The sequence below is a fragment of the Helobdella robusta genome, assembly GCF_000326865.2.
Source record: "Helobdella robusta unplaced genomic scaffold HELROscaffold_32, whole genome shotgun sequence".
NCBI classification, from domain to species: domain Eukaryota; kingdom Metazoa; phylum Annelida; class Clitellata; order Rhynchobdellida; family Glossiphoniidae; genus Helobdella; species Helobdella robusta.
The window spans coordinates 788,533-803,945 of record NW_008704589.1 but is presented as its reverse complement, the minus strand read 5'-3'; the positions used below and the strand labels follow the sequence as shown (position 1 = coordinate 803,945).

General features: G+C 33.1%; 2 protein-coding genes across 2 annotated transcripts; one reads left to right on the top strand and one right to left on the bottom strand.

The window, feature by feature from the left end:
* The first annotated feature begins 11,320 nt into the window (after positions 1-11,320).
* Positions 11,321-13,443, top strand: HELRODRAFT_192368 (hypothetical protein). Its single transcript, XM_009022531.1, has 4 exons — positions 11,321-11,668; positions 11,786-12,371; positions 12,483-12,553; positions 13,058-13,443. The coding sequence occupies exons 1-2, from the start codon at positions 11,328-11,330 to the stop codon at positions 11,958-11,960; spliced, it is 516 nt and encodes a 171-aa protein (XP_009020779.1). The 5' UTR covers positions 11,321-11,327; the 3' UTR covers positions 11,961-12,371; positions 12,483-12,553; positions 13,058-13,443.
* Positions 13,444-13,832: 389 nt separating this feature from the next.
* On the bottom strand, positions 13,833-15,413 carry HELRODRAFT_185729 (hypothetical protein). Its single transcript, XM_009022530.1, has 3 exons — positions 15,137-15,413; positions 14,983-15,024; positions 13,833-14,817 (listed from the first exon to the last, which is right to left on the bottom strand). The coding sequence occupies exons 1-3, from the start codon at positions 15,269-15,271 to the stop codon at positions 14,398-14,400; spliced, it is 597 nt and encodes a 198-aa protein (XP_009020778.1). The 5' UTR covers positions 15,272-15,413; the 3' UTR covers positions 13,833-14,397.

The following is a 15,413-nucleotide window of genomic DNA, read 5'->3' as shown; positions in this document are numbered from 1 at the left end:
AACAGCAACAAATAACAAAACAAGTTTTGTGAAAAACTTTAGTAAACCCAACAATATTAATATTTTTTGAGCCTCCCACCACCTTCTAGTGCTCCAATAAACCCCATTCTAAATTTTTGCACAACTTTTAGCTTCCGATTGTAATTTATAATATATTCTTAATTTATAATAATACTATTATTGATTAAAACTATTCTGAACATATCTTTTTACCAAATATAGAAATGATAATAAATGTGATTAAATGAATGAATACGCGAAAATCCGTGCACCGAAACATGCGATGTGTGATGGCAATTGTCAATATTTAAAAAAAAAAGATTGTGAGTAGCCCAATGCTACGATTCTACGTTTGTTTTGTATATGTTTGTTTTCTATTAGTTTGTTTTGTATATGTTTGTTTTCTATTAGTTTGTTTTGTATATGTTTGTTTAGCATATGTCTGTTTTGTACATGTTTGTTTTGTTTATTTCTGATTTGTATATGTTGTTTTGTAATGGTCTGGGGTTGGTGTGGTGAAAAAAGTTCAAGGCATTCAAAACGCTGCTGCAAGACTGTTGGGCTTGGTGGACGTTCTAACATAACTGGGTGGTTGAAGAATCTTCATTGCTTGCCGGTGAGCGTAAGAATTTCTTACAAATGGCAGTTACTGCTCACTGTTGCATTCATCGTCGTCGACCAAAATACTTAAAGGAGGTTTTTGTATATGTATATGTTGTTTTGTATGTTTTTTGTATATGTTGTTTCGTATATGTTTGTTTTGTATACGTTTGTCTGTATGTGCGTTTATATGCGCTTTTGTATGTGTTTTAGACTAACAACAAACAGACCATTACAAACAACAACCTAACAACAACCACGATGGCCTGTACAACAACCATAACAACTGCTACAATAAACAAAAATCAACAACAAAGACACATATTTATTTTACAAAAAAACAACAACAATTTTTGAAACGATAAATTTGAAGTGATGCGGAGCTTGACAAACGAACAATGATAATCAATATGTGGCAAAAATTTGAAAACTTTTCAAACTCTTCTATTTGATTTGTACACGTAAAAGTACTCACAAAAATCAATGAATGACAGTATGAACGAGAGAATGTAAAAATGCAAAAAATATACAAACACTTCACTAATATAAACATCAAACATGAAATATTATGAATACATTTCGCCACTATAATAATGTACAAAAGATTTTAAAAAACCTAGAGATCAAACTCTTTAAAATCTAACCAGATGAGCCAAATTGCAGGCATGTCTTGTAGTACGTAAGCAAGGTTCCACCCACATAACTGTATGTATATGCTCTCTATGTCTGGTAAAATAACCTCTGAGTAAATTGAGATAAAGAAATGAAAAAGAGACAAATAAATTTCAACCAAAAAAAAAATTGATTCATAGAAAAACAATAAAACGTTGATGTACATACCGGCAAGAACAATAAAAATATGTGCGTACACTCATACGAACAAACAAACAAACAGACAGACAAACAAACAAACACATCCAGCAAACAAACACACAAACCCAATAAACAAATCACAAACAAGCAGACATACAAACACAACAAACATACATATAATCAAACCCATCAAACAAACAAATATACAAACCCAACAAACAAACAAATAACAAACAAATATACAAACCCAACAAACAAACAAATAACAAACAAATATACAAACTCAACAAACTAACAAATAACAAACAAATATACAAATTCAACAAAATAGAAATAACAATAACGAAAAGAAAATGAAAGACAAACATGGCAACGCTATCTTATCTTAAGCTCAAGAGCAAAATGTCGTGTGGGTCTACATTCTAATATTTCTGTATTTTATTTATTTTCTCTCTTTCTTTCTCTCTTTCTCTCTTTCGTTCTTTCCTTCTAATCCTTTCCTCCATATAATTTTCATATTTGAATTTCGCTTTACCCTTCCGTTGTCTTTCATTTATTTTAAATAATCTTAAATATGATTTTTGAGATTTTTTTTTGAGGCACACTTTAAATTTTGAAAGCTCTGAATTGTTTGATTGATTTTTGGGTGAGCGTTTTTCTTGTTTGTTTGCAAGTTGCGAATGTCCGTGTGAGGCGTTATTTTAATTTTCCTTAATAAAAATGTTATTTTTTTATTTTTCGTTTGTTTTCATGTTTTGATTTTTTGTTTACATGTTTTTTTGGTTGTTTTGTTTTTTGCTTGTGGCTATTTTGAAATTCTGTTAGGTATGTTCAAAAAATAATATATTGAGTGTTTTTTTATTGATTTAAAAAAAAATTTATATTTCACTTCAAATTCTAGAAAAAATTAATGTCAATTTTTGAAAAATTTTATATTAAGTTTGGTTTTGTGTTTTAAAAAGTTTATTTGTCTAAATTTAGTTTTTTTGTTTATTATCCATTTATTACTTCGTTCATTTATTAACTTATTCATTTGTTCGTTCGTTCGTTCGTTCGTTCATTCGTTCATTCATTCATTCATTCATTCATTCATTCATTCATTCATTCATTCATTCATTCATTCATTCATTCATTCATTAATTCATTCATTCATTCATTCATTCAATCGTTCATTCATTCGTCAATCTATCTGTCCATCAGCTTATTTAAAATCTTATTTCGATCGTGCTTGAAACATTGCTTGTTAAATTATACGTCTAGTTGTCCAATGCCCTAACTTCAAACTCCTCCCCCCTCTCTGTCTCTTTTTCTCTTTTTTTTCTTTCCCTCCCACTCTCCATTTCTCTCTCTCTCCCTCTCTCTCCCTCTCTTTCCCTCTCTCTATCACTTCCCTTTTTTCTTTCTGTGTCTGTGTATTTGTATTTTTTGTGCACTGTACTGTGATTGTGTGATGTTGTTTGAATCGGTATGATAATGTGTGCATGAAGGTGACCGATATACGAAAGTTATAATGGGTTCGTGTCTCATTTATATAGAGCCTTTTGCATAACCTGATAATATAATGTGATTACGTGATGTTTAGTGATGTTATAGTATTGATGTAATAATGTGATGTTATTTGGCATGGTGATGATACGGTACAGTGATATAATCATATGATATGATGTTAATGCACTCATAATGACAAAATGACTAAAGGTGAATTGCCAAATTGTTATCAAACGAAAATGTGGGATTTTTTATAAAAATTGAAATATAACAAATGTTATAGCAGTAATGTAGTGAGATTTAATGCCACGCGCATCCGAAAAACACACATTTGATGTAATTTAATGTTAGTTGATGTCATGTCAAAATGTCATATACATGTACACATGCATGATTTTTATCTCCATAGATCGCGAAGCTGCATCAAATAATATTACTTCATCGTTTTGTATAAAAAAAATACCCGGTATCTATTCTTTGTTATCTGTGTATAGAATGAAGTTGTCATATTAGAATGTGTATTTTAAAATATATCAACAAAATACAAACAAGGTATCAGAACACATGAATGTTTTTAAATTAAGTTTTTATACAAATGCTCAATACGCAGATACAAAAATAACCTCGATACAAATACAACTAAGAGAAAAAAATAAAAGTTAAAAAATGTCAAAATAATTTCGTGCTTCTCAAACAAAAAACAAAAAATTAAAAAATACGACGTATGGGGGAGAGCCGGGAAATTAATTTGCACCGCGAAATAAAAATTCTACCATTTATCATCCTGCCTTGTGTGTCAATTGTTGTTTCTCACAATTTTTTCCATTTTTACAATACAAATAAACACACCGCAACATTCTGATAGAAAGTTTATTCAAAGAGCGAAAATGGGAAGGAATAAAATGGGAATGTTTTAAAAATGGCCACGTTATTGATTCGAAGGTTGTCGTTAAATGCGGTTCATATTTGTTCGTTTGTTTGCTTGTTTGTTTGTCTCTTTGCTTGCTTACATATATGTGTGTATTTATGTGTGTTTGTCTGTTTGTGTATCTACGCACACATGTATGTCTGTATGCATTTGCACATATAAGTGAGTTATGATGATTTATTTCAGGTCAGGTTTAAATGTTAACACTTGCAACTTATTTCTTGATTTATGAGTTAATCTATTGATAAATAGTTCGATTAAGCGACGCATTGATTGTCTAATTGATAGCTGAAATGAATAGATGGATGGGTGAATGGATGGATGGATGGACGGACGGACGGACGGACGGGTGGATGGATGGATGGATAGATGAATAGATGGATGATTTATTTTTTAACTGATTATTTGGTTTAAATGGTCGCCTGGTTAAGTGGTTAGTGAAATAAAAATTAAATTTTTAAATGGTTGACTGAATGGTTTGTTAGTAACAAATATTTGGATAGATATTTGTATGTAGGGTATAAATAAATATAGGTTGTATATAGAATAGAGTAGGAAAGCAATTATAATGATAGTTTAGTTATAAGAGTAGTTCACGACGAGACAGCAAATTTACAGACATGAAGCGGCTTAATATAAGACAATATAACCAATCTTTAATCAGAGCATATAACACTTTGTATTTAAAAAAATGAGGTGAGGTGACATACAATAGGGACTGGCTGGTTAGAAGGAGTTAGACAGCTAGTTAAGCTCCAGGGAGCAAGGTCTCCTGGTACTATATAATAGGCAAGCACAGAAGATAAAATTAGAGTTATCTCTTTAACACGCTTCAAGCTCTTGTGCACAAATTATACCCTTTTACACATTATCATTATTTGCTTTATTCTTTACATTTTAATTAACAGTATTGAGTTTTATTATTTTATTTTATTAAATATATTTCATTGCAATCAAATAATAAAAATGATATTAACAACAATGGGTGAGTCATTTCTCGTTCGATTTCGATTATTAAACTTTATTACATTTTAAACACCAGCTAATACTCAACACACCTTGGTCGCCAATTAATGTCATCTATCATTATTTTATGTACATGAACAATTTCGAGTTAATTAACGTTGAGCGAGCGAGTTTAGAGAAACAGAAAGAATTTCTCCAAGAAAAAACTATGTTGTCCGTCCGGTAACCGTTGTAGAATGGTGAAGAGTTAGCAATATAACAATAGGTTAATTAATTGCTTGAAAGTTAATAATTATTCGAAAAGATATTCAAATACCATCAAATTATTTTTACTTTTGATTAAAACTATCCTTCATTGCATGATTTATAAATTTAAAACATTTTTTAAATTTTAAAAATTAGGATTAATTAATTAATCCACCAATTTAGCGTCTAATTGATTGATCGTTTCTCGTTTTATGTTTGTTGTTGCTCGAATGTTGGTAAATATTAATTAATTGATTAATTGGTTTAATAAAATTAATTGATTGATTGGTTGGTTGGTTGGTTGGTTGGCTGGCTGGCTGGCTGGTTGGCAGGCTGGCTGGCTGGTTGGTTGGTTGGTTGGCTGGTTGGTTGGTTGGTTGGTTGGTTGGTTGGTTGGTTGGTTGGTTGGTTGGTTGGTTGGTTGGTTGGTTGGTTGGTTGGTTGGTTGGTTGGTTGGTTGGTTGATTGATTGATTGGCTGACCGACCGACCGACCGACTGACTGATTGATGATTTCATTTAAAATGTACGTTGTCTAGCTTGAACTATCATGGTTTTGAGTAACTTTTTTGTTAGATTAAATATTTAAAAGATAATTAAATTGATTTTCATCTTTATCCGTGGTTCTTCCTCTCTTTCTCCCTTTCTCCATTTTTTTTCTCTTGCGCTTTATTTCTCGTTTCCTCATCTCTCTCTTTATCCTTTTTTTCAGTTTCCATCAAGTCAAATAATTTTTCTTTCATTCAGTAATTCGTTTGTCCGTCTTTAATTTCTTCAACCTACATGTGCGTGCAACACAACATTTTTGGCTTTATACTTAGTCTTGCTTGTGTGTTAGCTGCTGTCATGCATGCGAATTTATTGTAAATGTCCTTCGTTTTAACAATTATATCTAAACATATTCATACACATAGAAGTTGTTATATAACAAGTGTCTTCTTTTATTTCTACGCGCGCAAAACTGCGCCAATGTATGCTTGCGTATTTGTAGGTTTCCACATGCGGCAGACTGGAAAACCATGGATGCAGCATATTCTTCATGCAGGCATCTTAAAAGTAATGGCATTTTTGTACACGGAAGTAAGTTGGTTTCTCGTTGAAGCGTGTCACATTCAACCTCCGCGATATCAATTTTCTTTTTGAAGAAGATTCCCTCAATAATAAACGCAGCCTCTCTTTATTGCTCTTTAAAAGATCATTATTTTTATCTTAAATAGACAGTTCTTTAGTATATCTAAACATGTGTGTAGTACTTGTTTACTTGTTTGCACATGAACACACATGTGCTTAAGCTTAAACTATGCTATAATTTTGTCGGATTTATGAATATGTATATAAAAATTATTGAAATACTTTATTATATATTTCTTGTGTGTTTGTTTGTCTGTCTGTCTGACTTTTCGTCTGTCTGTCTGTCTGTATGTATGTATAAATGTTTGTATTTAGGCATGTCTCTTGTTAGTTTAATTAGATATGTGTCACTGCAATAAAGTGCATGGGAAGATAACCGCAGCCGAACAAATAACTTAGCTCGCTCGCTCAATTGAACTCTAGTGAACGATAAGCAACTAATTTCCGTTTCCATTCAGCCCTCTTCATTTTCTATCCATTTTTTATTACATTATTGCTTATTTTTTTGAAAAGTTGAGTTTTTTCATGATTTTGAAAATAACGCGTTTCAATTGATCGTTGTTGTCATTATCATCAATGTCATTGACACCGTGACGTCATGACATCATCAACATTACATCAACATCGTCCTCTTAACATCTCTCATCAATAACATTCACAAATACGTCACCAATAACATCAATAACAACATAAATACATCATTAATGACATCAGCAAGAGAATCAATAACAACTACCGTAACATCAACATCCTTATCTTCATCTTAGCCAACATAAACAACCTAATTACAAACATAATCTACGTGAGATTAAATGCACACAAGCACATACAACATACACACACACACAAACAAACAAATAAACACGCACACAAACACGCACATAAACACACATACATAAGTAGACTTAATAATTATGCATACAACACGTTATTGCGTTCGATGTTTTTCATAATTTTGGGTTTTATTTCACGTTCATTTTACTTGACATATGCCTGGTTTTCACACGGTCACAAGTCGCATAACATACAAGATATTATTGCAATGTCTCCTTTGAAAAACATTATGAACTTCAACGTATACAAAACATTCAGAAACATGCATAGTATCACGTGAGAAGATACAAACTCAAACAAACCATTTAAAATAAACAAAGTGAAAGAAGAGTTAAACAGTAACATGCATGCATATTTAATTTCATTGCGGTGATTTATTTGATAAATCAGGAAGCTCAGTTAAGGAGAACACAGATGTTTAAATCAGGAAGATGAAGAAGAGAGAGAGAGAGAGAGAGAGAGAGAGAGAGAGAGAGAGAGTGGAGGAATAACAGAATAAAAAATGAACAATGTGCATGGCTGATGTACGATGGTTGGATGGAAAAATGAATGTATGTATAAATTTAAAAAAATGGATAGATGGATGGATGGATAGATGGATGTATAGACAAATGATTGGATAGATGGATAAATAAATGAATAAATAAATGAATAAATAGGTAGACAGATGGATGGAAAGATAGATGACAAATTGAGTAAAAAGAGGAAGATACATTGCTAGCTAGCCATCACCAGCATTAAAATATTTGGCCTCATAACTAATTCCCTATCACTAATCCTATCACAACAAAACTGAATGTGTCGCAAGGCCTTCGTGTACCTAGATACTTTTGCTTACGAACGCACACGCAATTGTGTATATATTTGTACACCTGGGTATTTTTGCATATGTACACTTATATTGTCATATGCATGTGTTTTACTGTATGTGTGTACCATTATGTTTTGTTCGTGTAAGAATATGGCTGTAAATTCGAATGTAAGAAGGTTTTTTTGTATTATTACGATTGATCTATGATTGATCTACAAGCAAGATTTTGAATAAATAGTTGAATTAATAAAAAAAATGAGTAAATAACTTCAATAAGTTAATTAGTAAAAAATGTTAAAATAAAAAATTAATTATTTAATACAACCATCCAACAAATTCATTATAATTTAATAAGCAAAAAATAAAGTGAAGAATGCTTCCAACAACGTATAAATAGATAATGTATACGTGTGCGTGTACAAACGGCACACATACTTGACACAATGTGCGTACAACGAACGCACAATGTACACACCCTGCATATTTGACACAATGTCATTAAAGGAGATAGGAACACCTTATCAATTCTATTTAATGTCCTATTGCTTTTAAGATTTACTGCCTTCAATGCGCTATTAACATTTTACTACTACTACTGTCGCTATCATTTACTATTACTACTACTACAACTACTACTACTACTTCTACTACTACCACTAATACTACTATTACAATGACAACAACAACTACTACTACTATTACTTCTACTACTACTACAACTACTATTACTTCTACTACTACTACTACAACTACTACTAGTACAACCTCTACTACTACTACAACTACTACTACTACTATTACCGCTGCCGATACATTTTTTATACTATACCAAAGATACAACTCTTTGTCTTTACTACCATTACTTACGCTAAAAAAATGTTCACTAAATTAATACCTGGAACTATTGCTTCTGCTAGGCTGGATTTGACTGGAAAAGTAAACACGCTTATTAAAAGCAAGACGTGTCATGGTTGAATTCTCGCGTACTTACATGCCGTGTGGCGTGTCTTTTGTTGATGATACTTTTTTGGAAATAACTCAAGAAAGTATTGCAAAAAAAGGATACCACACACCAGTGTATAAGTCTATAAGTATTAGTAGTCATCTATATGTACGCACGCACAAGTTCCACAAACACTGCCATCACGTACAGCATAAATGAAGTTGCGTTTGTATAACAAGCGGCTGTTTTTTTTTAACTTCTGTACACCTTTTATTTTTTCACTTTCATTCAATAAAATGATTAATATTTCATGGAAACTAAAAAAAATTGTATTGTTCTATTAAACTAATTGTCGCGAATTAATTAAACGAGGTGAATGAAATAAAATACAAAGTTTATTAAAATAATAAAACATGAATTATACTAAAAACAATTAAACTCAGGCTACATGAAAATAAAACTTGCATCAGTTTGCGTAAATGTGGCTAGTGTGTGGTGAGTGGAGCTGCAAAGCATCATGTATTAACGAAACGAAATTATTCCAAATTAAATTTGTTTCATTATTTTCATTTAAATTAATAAAAAAATTGTAATTCATTTAGATACGCGCTACAATAATGCTATAATTTTATATTTAGTTTTGCTTTTGTTTTGTTTAATGGCGGTTTTAAAACATGTCACAATTTATTATATAGAGTTGTTTTTAACACTCAACTGAAGGAAAATGCTTTTGATGTGATTTGGATGTGATGTTGTTATAATGTTGACGTGACGTTGATGTCTTATAGTTAATGTAATGCTGAAACAACCATTATTGTGATGTTGACTTGGATATAGGATATTGATGTATCAATGTAATGTGGTGTGGTATTGTAAATATGTTGCAATATTATTGTATGGCAACATCAGCTGAGTTTTTCTACGCGCACATACAAACAAACAAATAATAAAACATGCAGACATATACAAACAAGCAGACAAACAAACACAAACATGCATGCTTCAATAGAGTTGAAGTTTTGAATAGAAATGCACTTTTAATCAGTTTGAATCATTCCATATTTTATGCCGAGTACAGAGGCAATTTAATTTGATTAGAGTGCATGTATTTAGGGACGCAGACACACACTCACACACACACGCACACACACACACGCACGCACACATACATTACACCATTTTTGCTCATAGTATCAATATTAATAATATAATATTAATAACATACGTGTATTTACCTATGCGTGAAAGTAACAAAACTGTATCTGTATATATAGAAATGCACGTACAACGTACAACACAGAACACACACGCGCACGCACACACGCATACAAGTTCACAAAACACCTCAGGTATATTTACATAGGTGGAAAGAACACGAAGAAAGGGTATTGCACTCATGATAGGTCCTGATAACCTCGCACTATAAATAATAATTCCATAATTTAATCAGTGCATGACAGTATTTGTGTGTTTGTGTGTGTGTGTGTGTGTGTTCGCCTGTGTATTTGTACTGAAGAGTACTACCTACACGCAATGGCATTGAGACACATTACAAGCAGAAGGTGCTTATTGAGCAATTGCAAACTGTACCGTCACACGTAAACATTTATTCATCTGTTTATTCATTTTCTTCTTTCTTTCTTTCTTTGTTTCGGCTATTTGGGATTGGTTTTTATATCTATCTATCAACCTAGATATTATAAAATTCTCTTGTTCATTCATTCATCCATGCATGCATTCATTCATGCATTCATTCATTAATCAATTCATTTTGCAATCACTCAGGTATTGAAAAATTTTAGCACCGATTTTTACTCAGCCATTATGTTATCTTTGATACATGTTAAATAACAGCAATGAATGCTAACTACGATTGTAGCATAACATAACAGATTATTGTGATCAAATAGATTAATTTAATTAATTTAAATTCAATTAAATTTCATTAAATTTAAATTTAATTAAATTTTAATTGATTTAATCACGCCATCAGAAATGAAGCCGTCGTGGAGTGTTCAGGCAGCTTTAGAGCGGGCAAGTACTACTACTCACGGTGCGTTATATGAGTGAATGAATGAATGAATGAATGAATGAATGAATGAATGAATGAATGAATGAATGGATGGATGGATGGATGGATGGATGGATAAATGAATGAACGAATGAATGAATGAATGAACGAACGAACGAACGAATGAATGAGTGAGTGAGTGATTGAGTGACGACAACAACAACCCAAAGGCATACTGATGGTGGTAGGACTGGGAGTCATCATCGGCGTCATCATCGGATGTTCCTTACTGGCTGTCGTCATTGTGATTTTGAAGAGGTCTGTATAGAAGGATTGAGGGGGAAGGGGGGTATTTGTGACGTCATCCTCATTCGCATCCACATCATCATCATCCCAGCCATGATAACCACCGTGATCATTACCACATCACCATCATCATCACCACCATCATCATCGTCACCAACATCATTAAATCACCACCACCATCATCGCCACCACCATCATTACATCATTACCACCATCAGCACCATCACCACACCATCACCACCAGGAAAAGGATGAAGCAGACGATGGAACAGGAACGTCGCTTGGAGATGCTTACCCAATATTCACTCGATCTCCCTCTCGACTCCTACAAGCAACAGCAACAGCAACAACAACATTACCAGCAGCAACTTCTTCAACTGCACCAACAAAAACAACAGCAGCAGCAGCAGCAGCAACAACAACAACAACAACAACAGGCCTATCTACCGCAGACACAAATTTTTCCGGAAGAAGGCCAATATGGCGTGCAGGGATGTGCCGATATAGCGATGGGCGATTACCATTCACGTTGCTGTACGACTCCGAGAATCGTTTGTTCGCAGGGTTACAATTGCGCAAAGAACTCTGAGAGGTGAATAGGTGTGACTAGCTTTTGATATTATAAAATTATCAAATTTATAAATTTATTTTTTTTGTGAAATAAAATTGAATTTTTTTTAACGCAAAAATAAAAAATTGATTCCAACAGCTGCAAGCAAGTATTAACACCGAAGAACTCACCACCACACCAGGCAACGATGACGATGATGACGTCAGCGAATACGTCATCATCGTCAGACAGCAAGCCATTTCTGCACAAAGATCACATGTACGAATGTCCTATACTCGGCCACCACCAAACGAATGAATGCATTTCCACTTAAACAGTTGTTATTTCTACATGGAAAATTATGTATATTTTGTTTTTATTATTATTATTTTAATTGTTATTATTATTGTTATTATTATTGCTATTATTATTATTATCATTATCATTGATCGCATGTGCGTAAGCAATCTATTGACGCATGTATATACGTTACAAATGTCCAATTAGTTAGATCGAAATGAGATAAATTAAGAAAAATATTTACCGTTGTCGTTCCAGTAAAATAAGAGGAAATCATCGATCTTATTATATTTTCCGTGACGATGCACTCACATTAATTGTTATGTAATGTCTCGTGGAATGAGTCAGACGTCATGTCGAACAGGGTTGTTAGCTACCGTCATCGTCAGCCATAGCTATAGTCGTCATCATCTTCATCATCATTCTCATCGCTATAGTCATCATCATCTACATCATCATCCTTATCATTAAAGCCGCCATCACCTTCATCATCATTCTCATCACTATAGTCGTCATCATCTTCATCATCATTCTCATCGCTATAGTCATCATCATCTACATCATCATCCTTATCATTAAAGCCGCCATCACCTTCATCATCATTCTCATCACTATAGTCGTCATCATCTTCATCATCATTCTCATCGCTATAGTCATCATCATCTACATCATCATCCTTATCATTAAAGCCGCCATCACCTTCATCATCATTCTCATCACTATAGTCGTCATCATCTTCATCATCATTCTCATCGCTATAGTCATCATCATCTACATCATCATCCTTATCATTAAAGCCGCCATCACCTTCATCATCATTCTCATCACTATAGTCGTCATCATCTTCATCATCATTCTCATCGCTATAGTCATCATCATCTACATCATCATCCTTATCATTAAAGCCGCCATCACCTTCATCATCATTCTCATCACTATAGTCGTCATCATCTTCATCATCATTCTCATCGCTATAGTCATCATCATCTACATCATCATCCTTATCATTAAAGCCGCCATCACCTTCATCATCATTCTCATCACTATAGTCGTCATCATCTTCATCATCATTCTCATCGCTATAGTCATCATCATCTACATCATCATCCTTATCATTAAAGCCGCCATCACCTTCATCATCATTCTCATCACTATAGTCGTCATCATCTTTATCATCATTCTCATTAATATAGTCATCTTCATCATCCTACTTATGACGACAGCGATCATCGTCTTCCTCATCGCCCATGTTCATCATCACCCACCGCAAAGTAGCCGTCGTTATTATTTGCACAGCCAACATTCTCACCAAATCATCACCTTCATGACATTCTCACCATCATTAGCGAACACTTTTCCACCATCATAATTTCATCAACTCACCATCAACACTCAACATAATGTCATTTTCATCATAAGCGATCGGTTTGCTGTATCATGTAGTCATCATAAACAGTCGATATTTAAATTGTGTCTAATTTTTACGAATCATGTTCAATAAATGTTTTCAAAATGTTCTCATCTGAATTGTATTTCTAACGATTAATCTCAACGGCCGTGGTGTGACTAACCAGTTAAGCATTATATGCAAATGAAGTATAAATACCATCACCCAAAAGCCTCTCGTTATCATTATAGTCAAGCTCCTCTTCCTCTAAAAACTTCAACAAAACACATGGTGAGATGTAACACTTTGCAAGGTACCAATCAAACAATAAGTCTGCCTCTCTAAGCTACTTTTATTTACTTTTTTTTTTTTTTAAATTTCTTCGTTGATCAACAATTTAAGAACCATATTTCCAACTTTACCGATTTGCACTCCTAACACGTCCGTTTACGTAGTACATAACTGGCGTGAAACAGATTTAAATGGCAATAACATTTAATTAACTCCAAAAGTACGGAAGATGGTGTCTTAAAATTTTATTAGTAAGCTTATTAAGTTTATTAAATTTTAGAAATCCAATTATCATTCTGAAAAGTTACCATAATTCACATATTGCATTGTACACAAATTTGATATTGCTTGTAATTCAAACATCGATGCGACACTAACAAAAATTCAAAATGCACATACATAGATACAAAAATAACCATGTAAGATCAAATTCAATCATATCTGGTGGACATTTGAATGAACATGTGAACAAAAATCAATTCAGTCGAAGAACACCTCTGCATAACATCATCAACAAATGCAATCAGACAAGCAAGGACACCCTAAACTTTCAAAAGAGTTTTCTTGCATTCCGCCACATCAAACCATTAAATAAAGCAGAGTATCACTGAAGCTAAAGATATATTTGCCTAACTTTGTAAAATGATGTCACAACAACAATAGTTAAATGTTATCTAATAAAAATGCGAAAAATCCCTAATATTTCTAATGTTACGGTGGCTACTGCAAAAATGTATATGCAAAAATTGTTAAAAGAAAAATTAATGTAGACGTAGCAATGCTAAGTTGGAATTTAGAGAGCAAGAGCCTGCTTGCTCATGTTGGAAGATGCACTGTTCACTGCAGTGTGCGAATGCTTCAAGATCTGCTTCACCTTCCTCTCCAAATCATATAGGTGACTATCTTCTGCCTGAGGAGCTATGGACTTCATAGCTTTGGCCAGTTCAAACAAGTAGTCAGCATTCGATCCACTGGGACCTACAGCAAAGGATATCTGATATGCTATCTCATCATTTCCTGCCGGTCCCAGAAAGAAGGGATTGTCATTGGATCCGATGTAGATATCCAGGAAGAATGGAGTGTGCATGTTGTCAACTGGATTGAACTGCACAGCTAACGAACGATATCCACCCTTTTCTCGATAATCCAGGTGAGTTCTTACCATTATTTCATCTTCTGGGTGAATTTCATAAGCCACACCCCAGACCACATCCTGGTGTGTTTGAACATTAAACATTGTTAAGTTCATCTGTTAAGATTGAACATCAAACATTGGCAAGTTCATTCATATAACTTACCAAAATTACTAATTAAAATAATTTTTAAAAATATTTAAATGTTGTTATAGTTAATGAATCATAAAAACCAAAATGGCTACCTCAGGTGAGTCTGACTTGACAAGGGTCACAACTCTCCCTGGCTGAATTAAAAAATATTTTATGAAGTATTTTTATTCAAATCAAATGAACAATATTAGAAAGAAAATATTGATTATATCAAAAATGAATTCATAATTTTAAAAAATTAGCCACCTTTCCGGGCACGCCTCGATGGTCCTCACTTCCCTGCCAGAATCTTCTGACATATCCCTTCACATAACCAACAAGTTTTCTTTTGAAGGGGAAGTCAACCTTCCAAATTAATGATCCGTACCCGAAGATCCACATCCTGACCTAAATTTCATTATATAGTCAATATTTTATTCAGTTAGTGAACGTTTTCTGCCTTTTTTCGTTTTAATTTAACTTCATTTTACTGATTTTTTTAATATTTCAAAACGTAGCCATTTTCGTTTATTTACGTTTGATC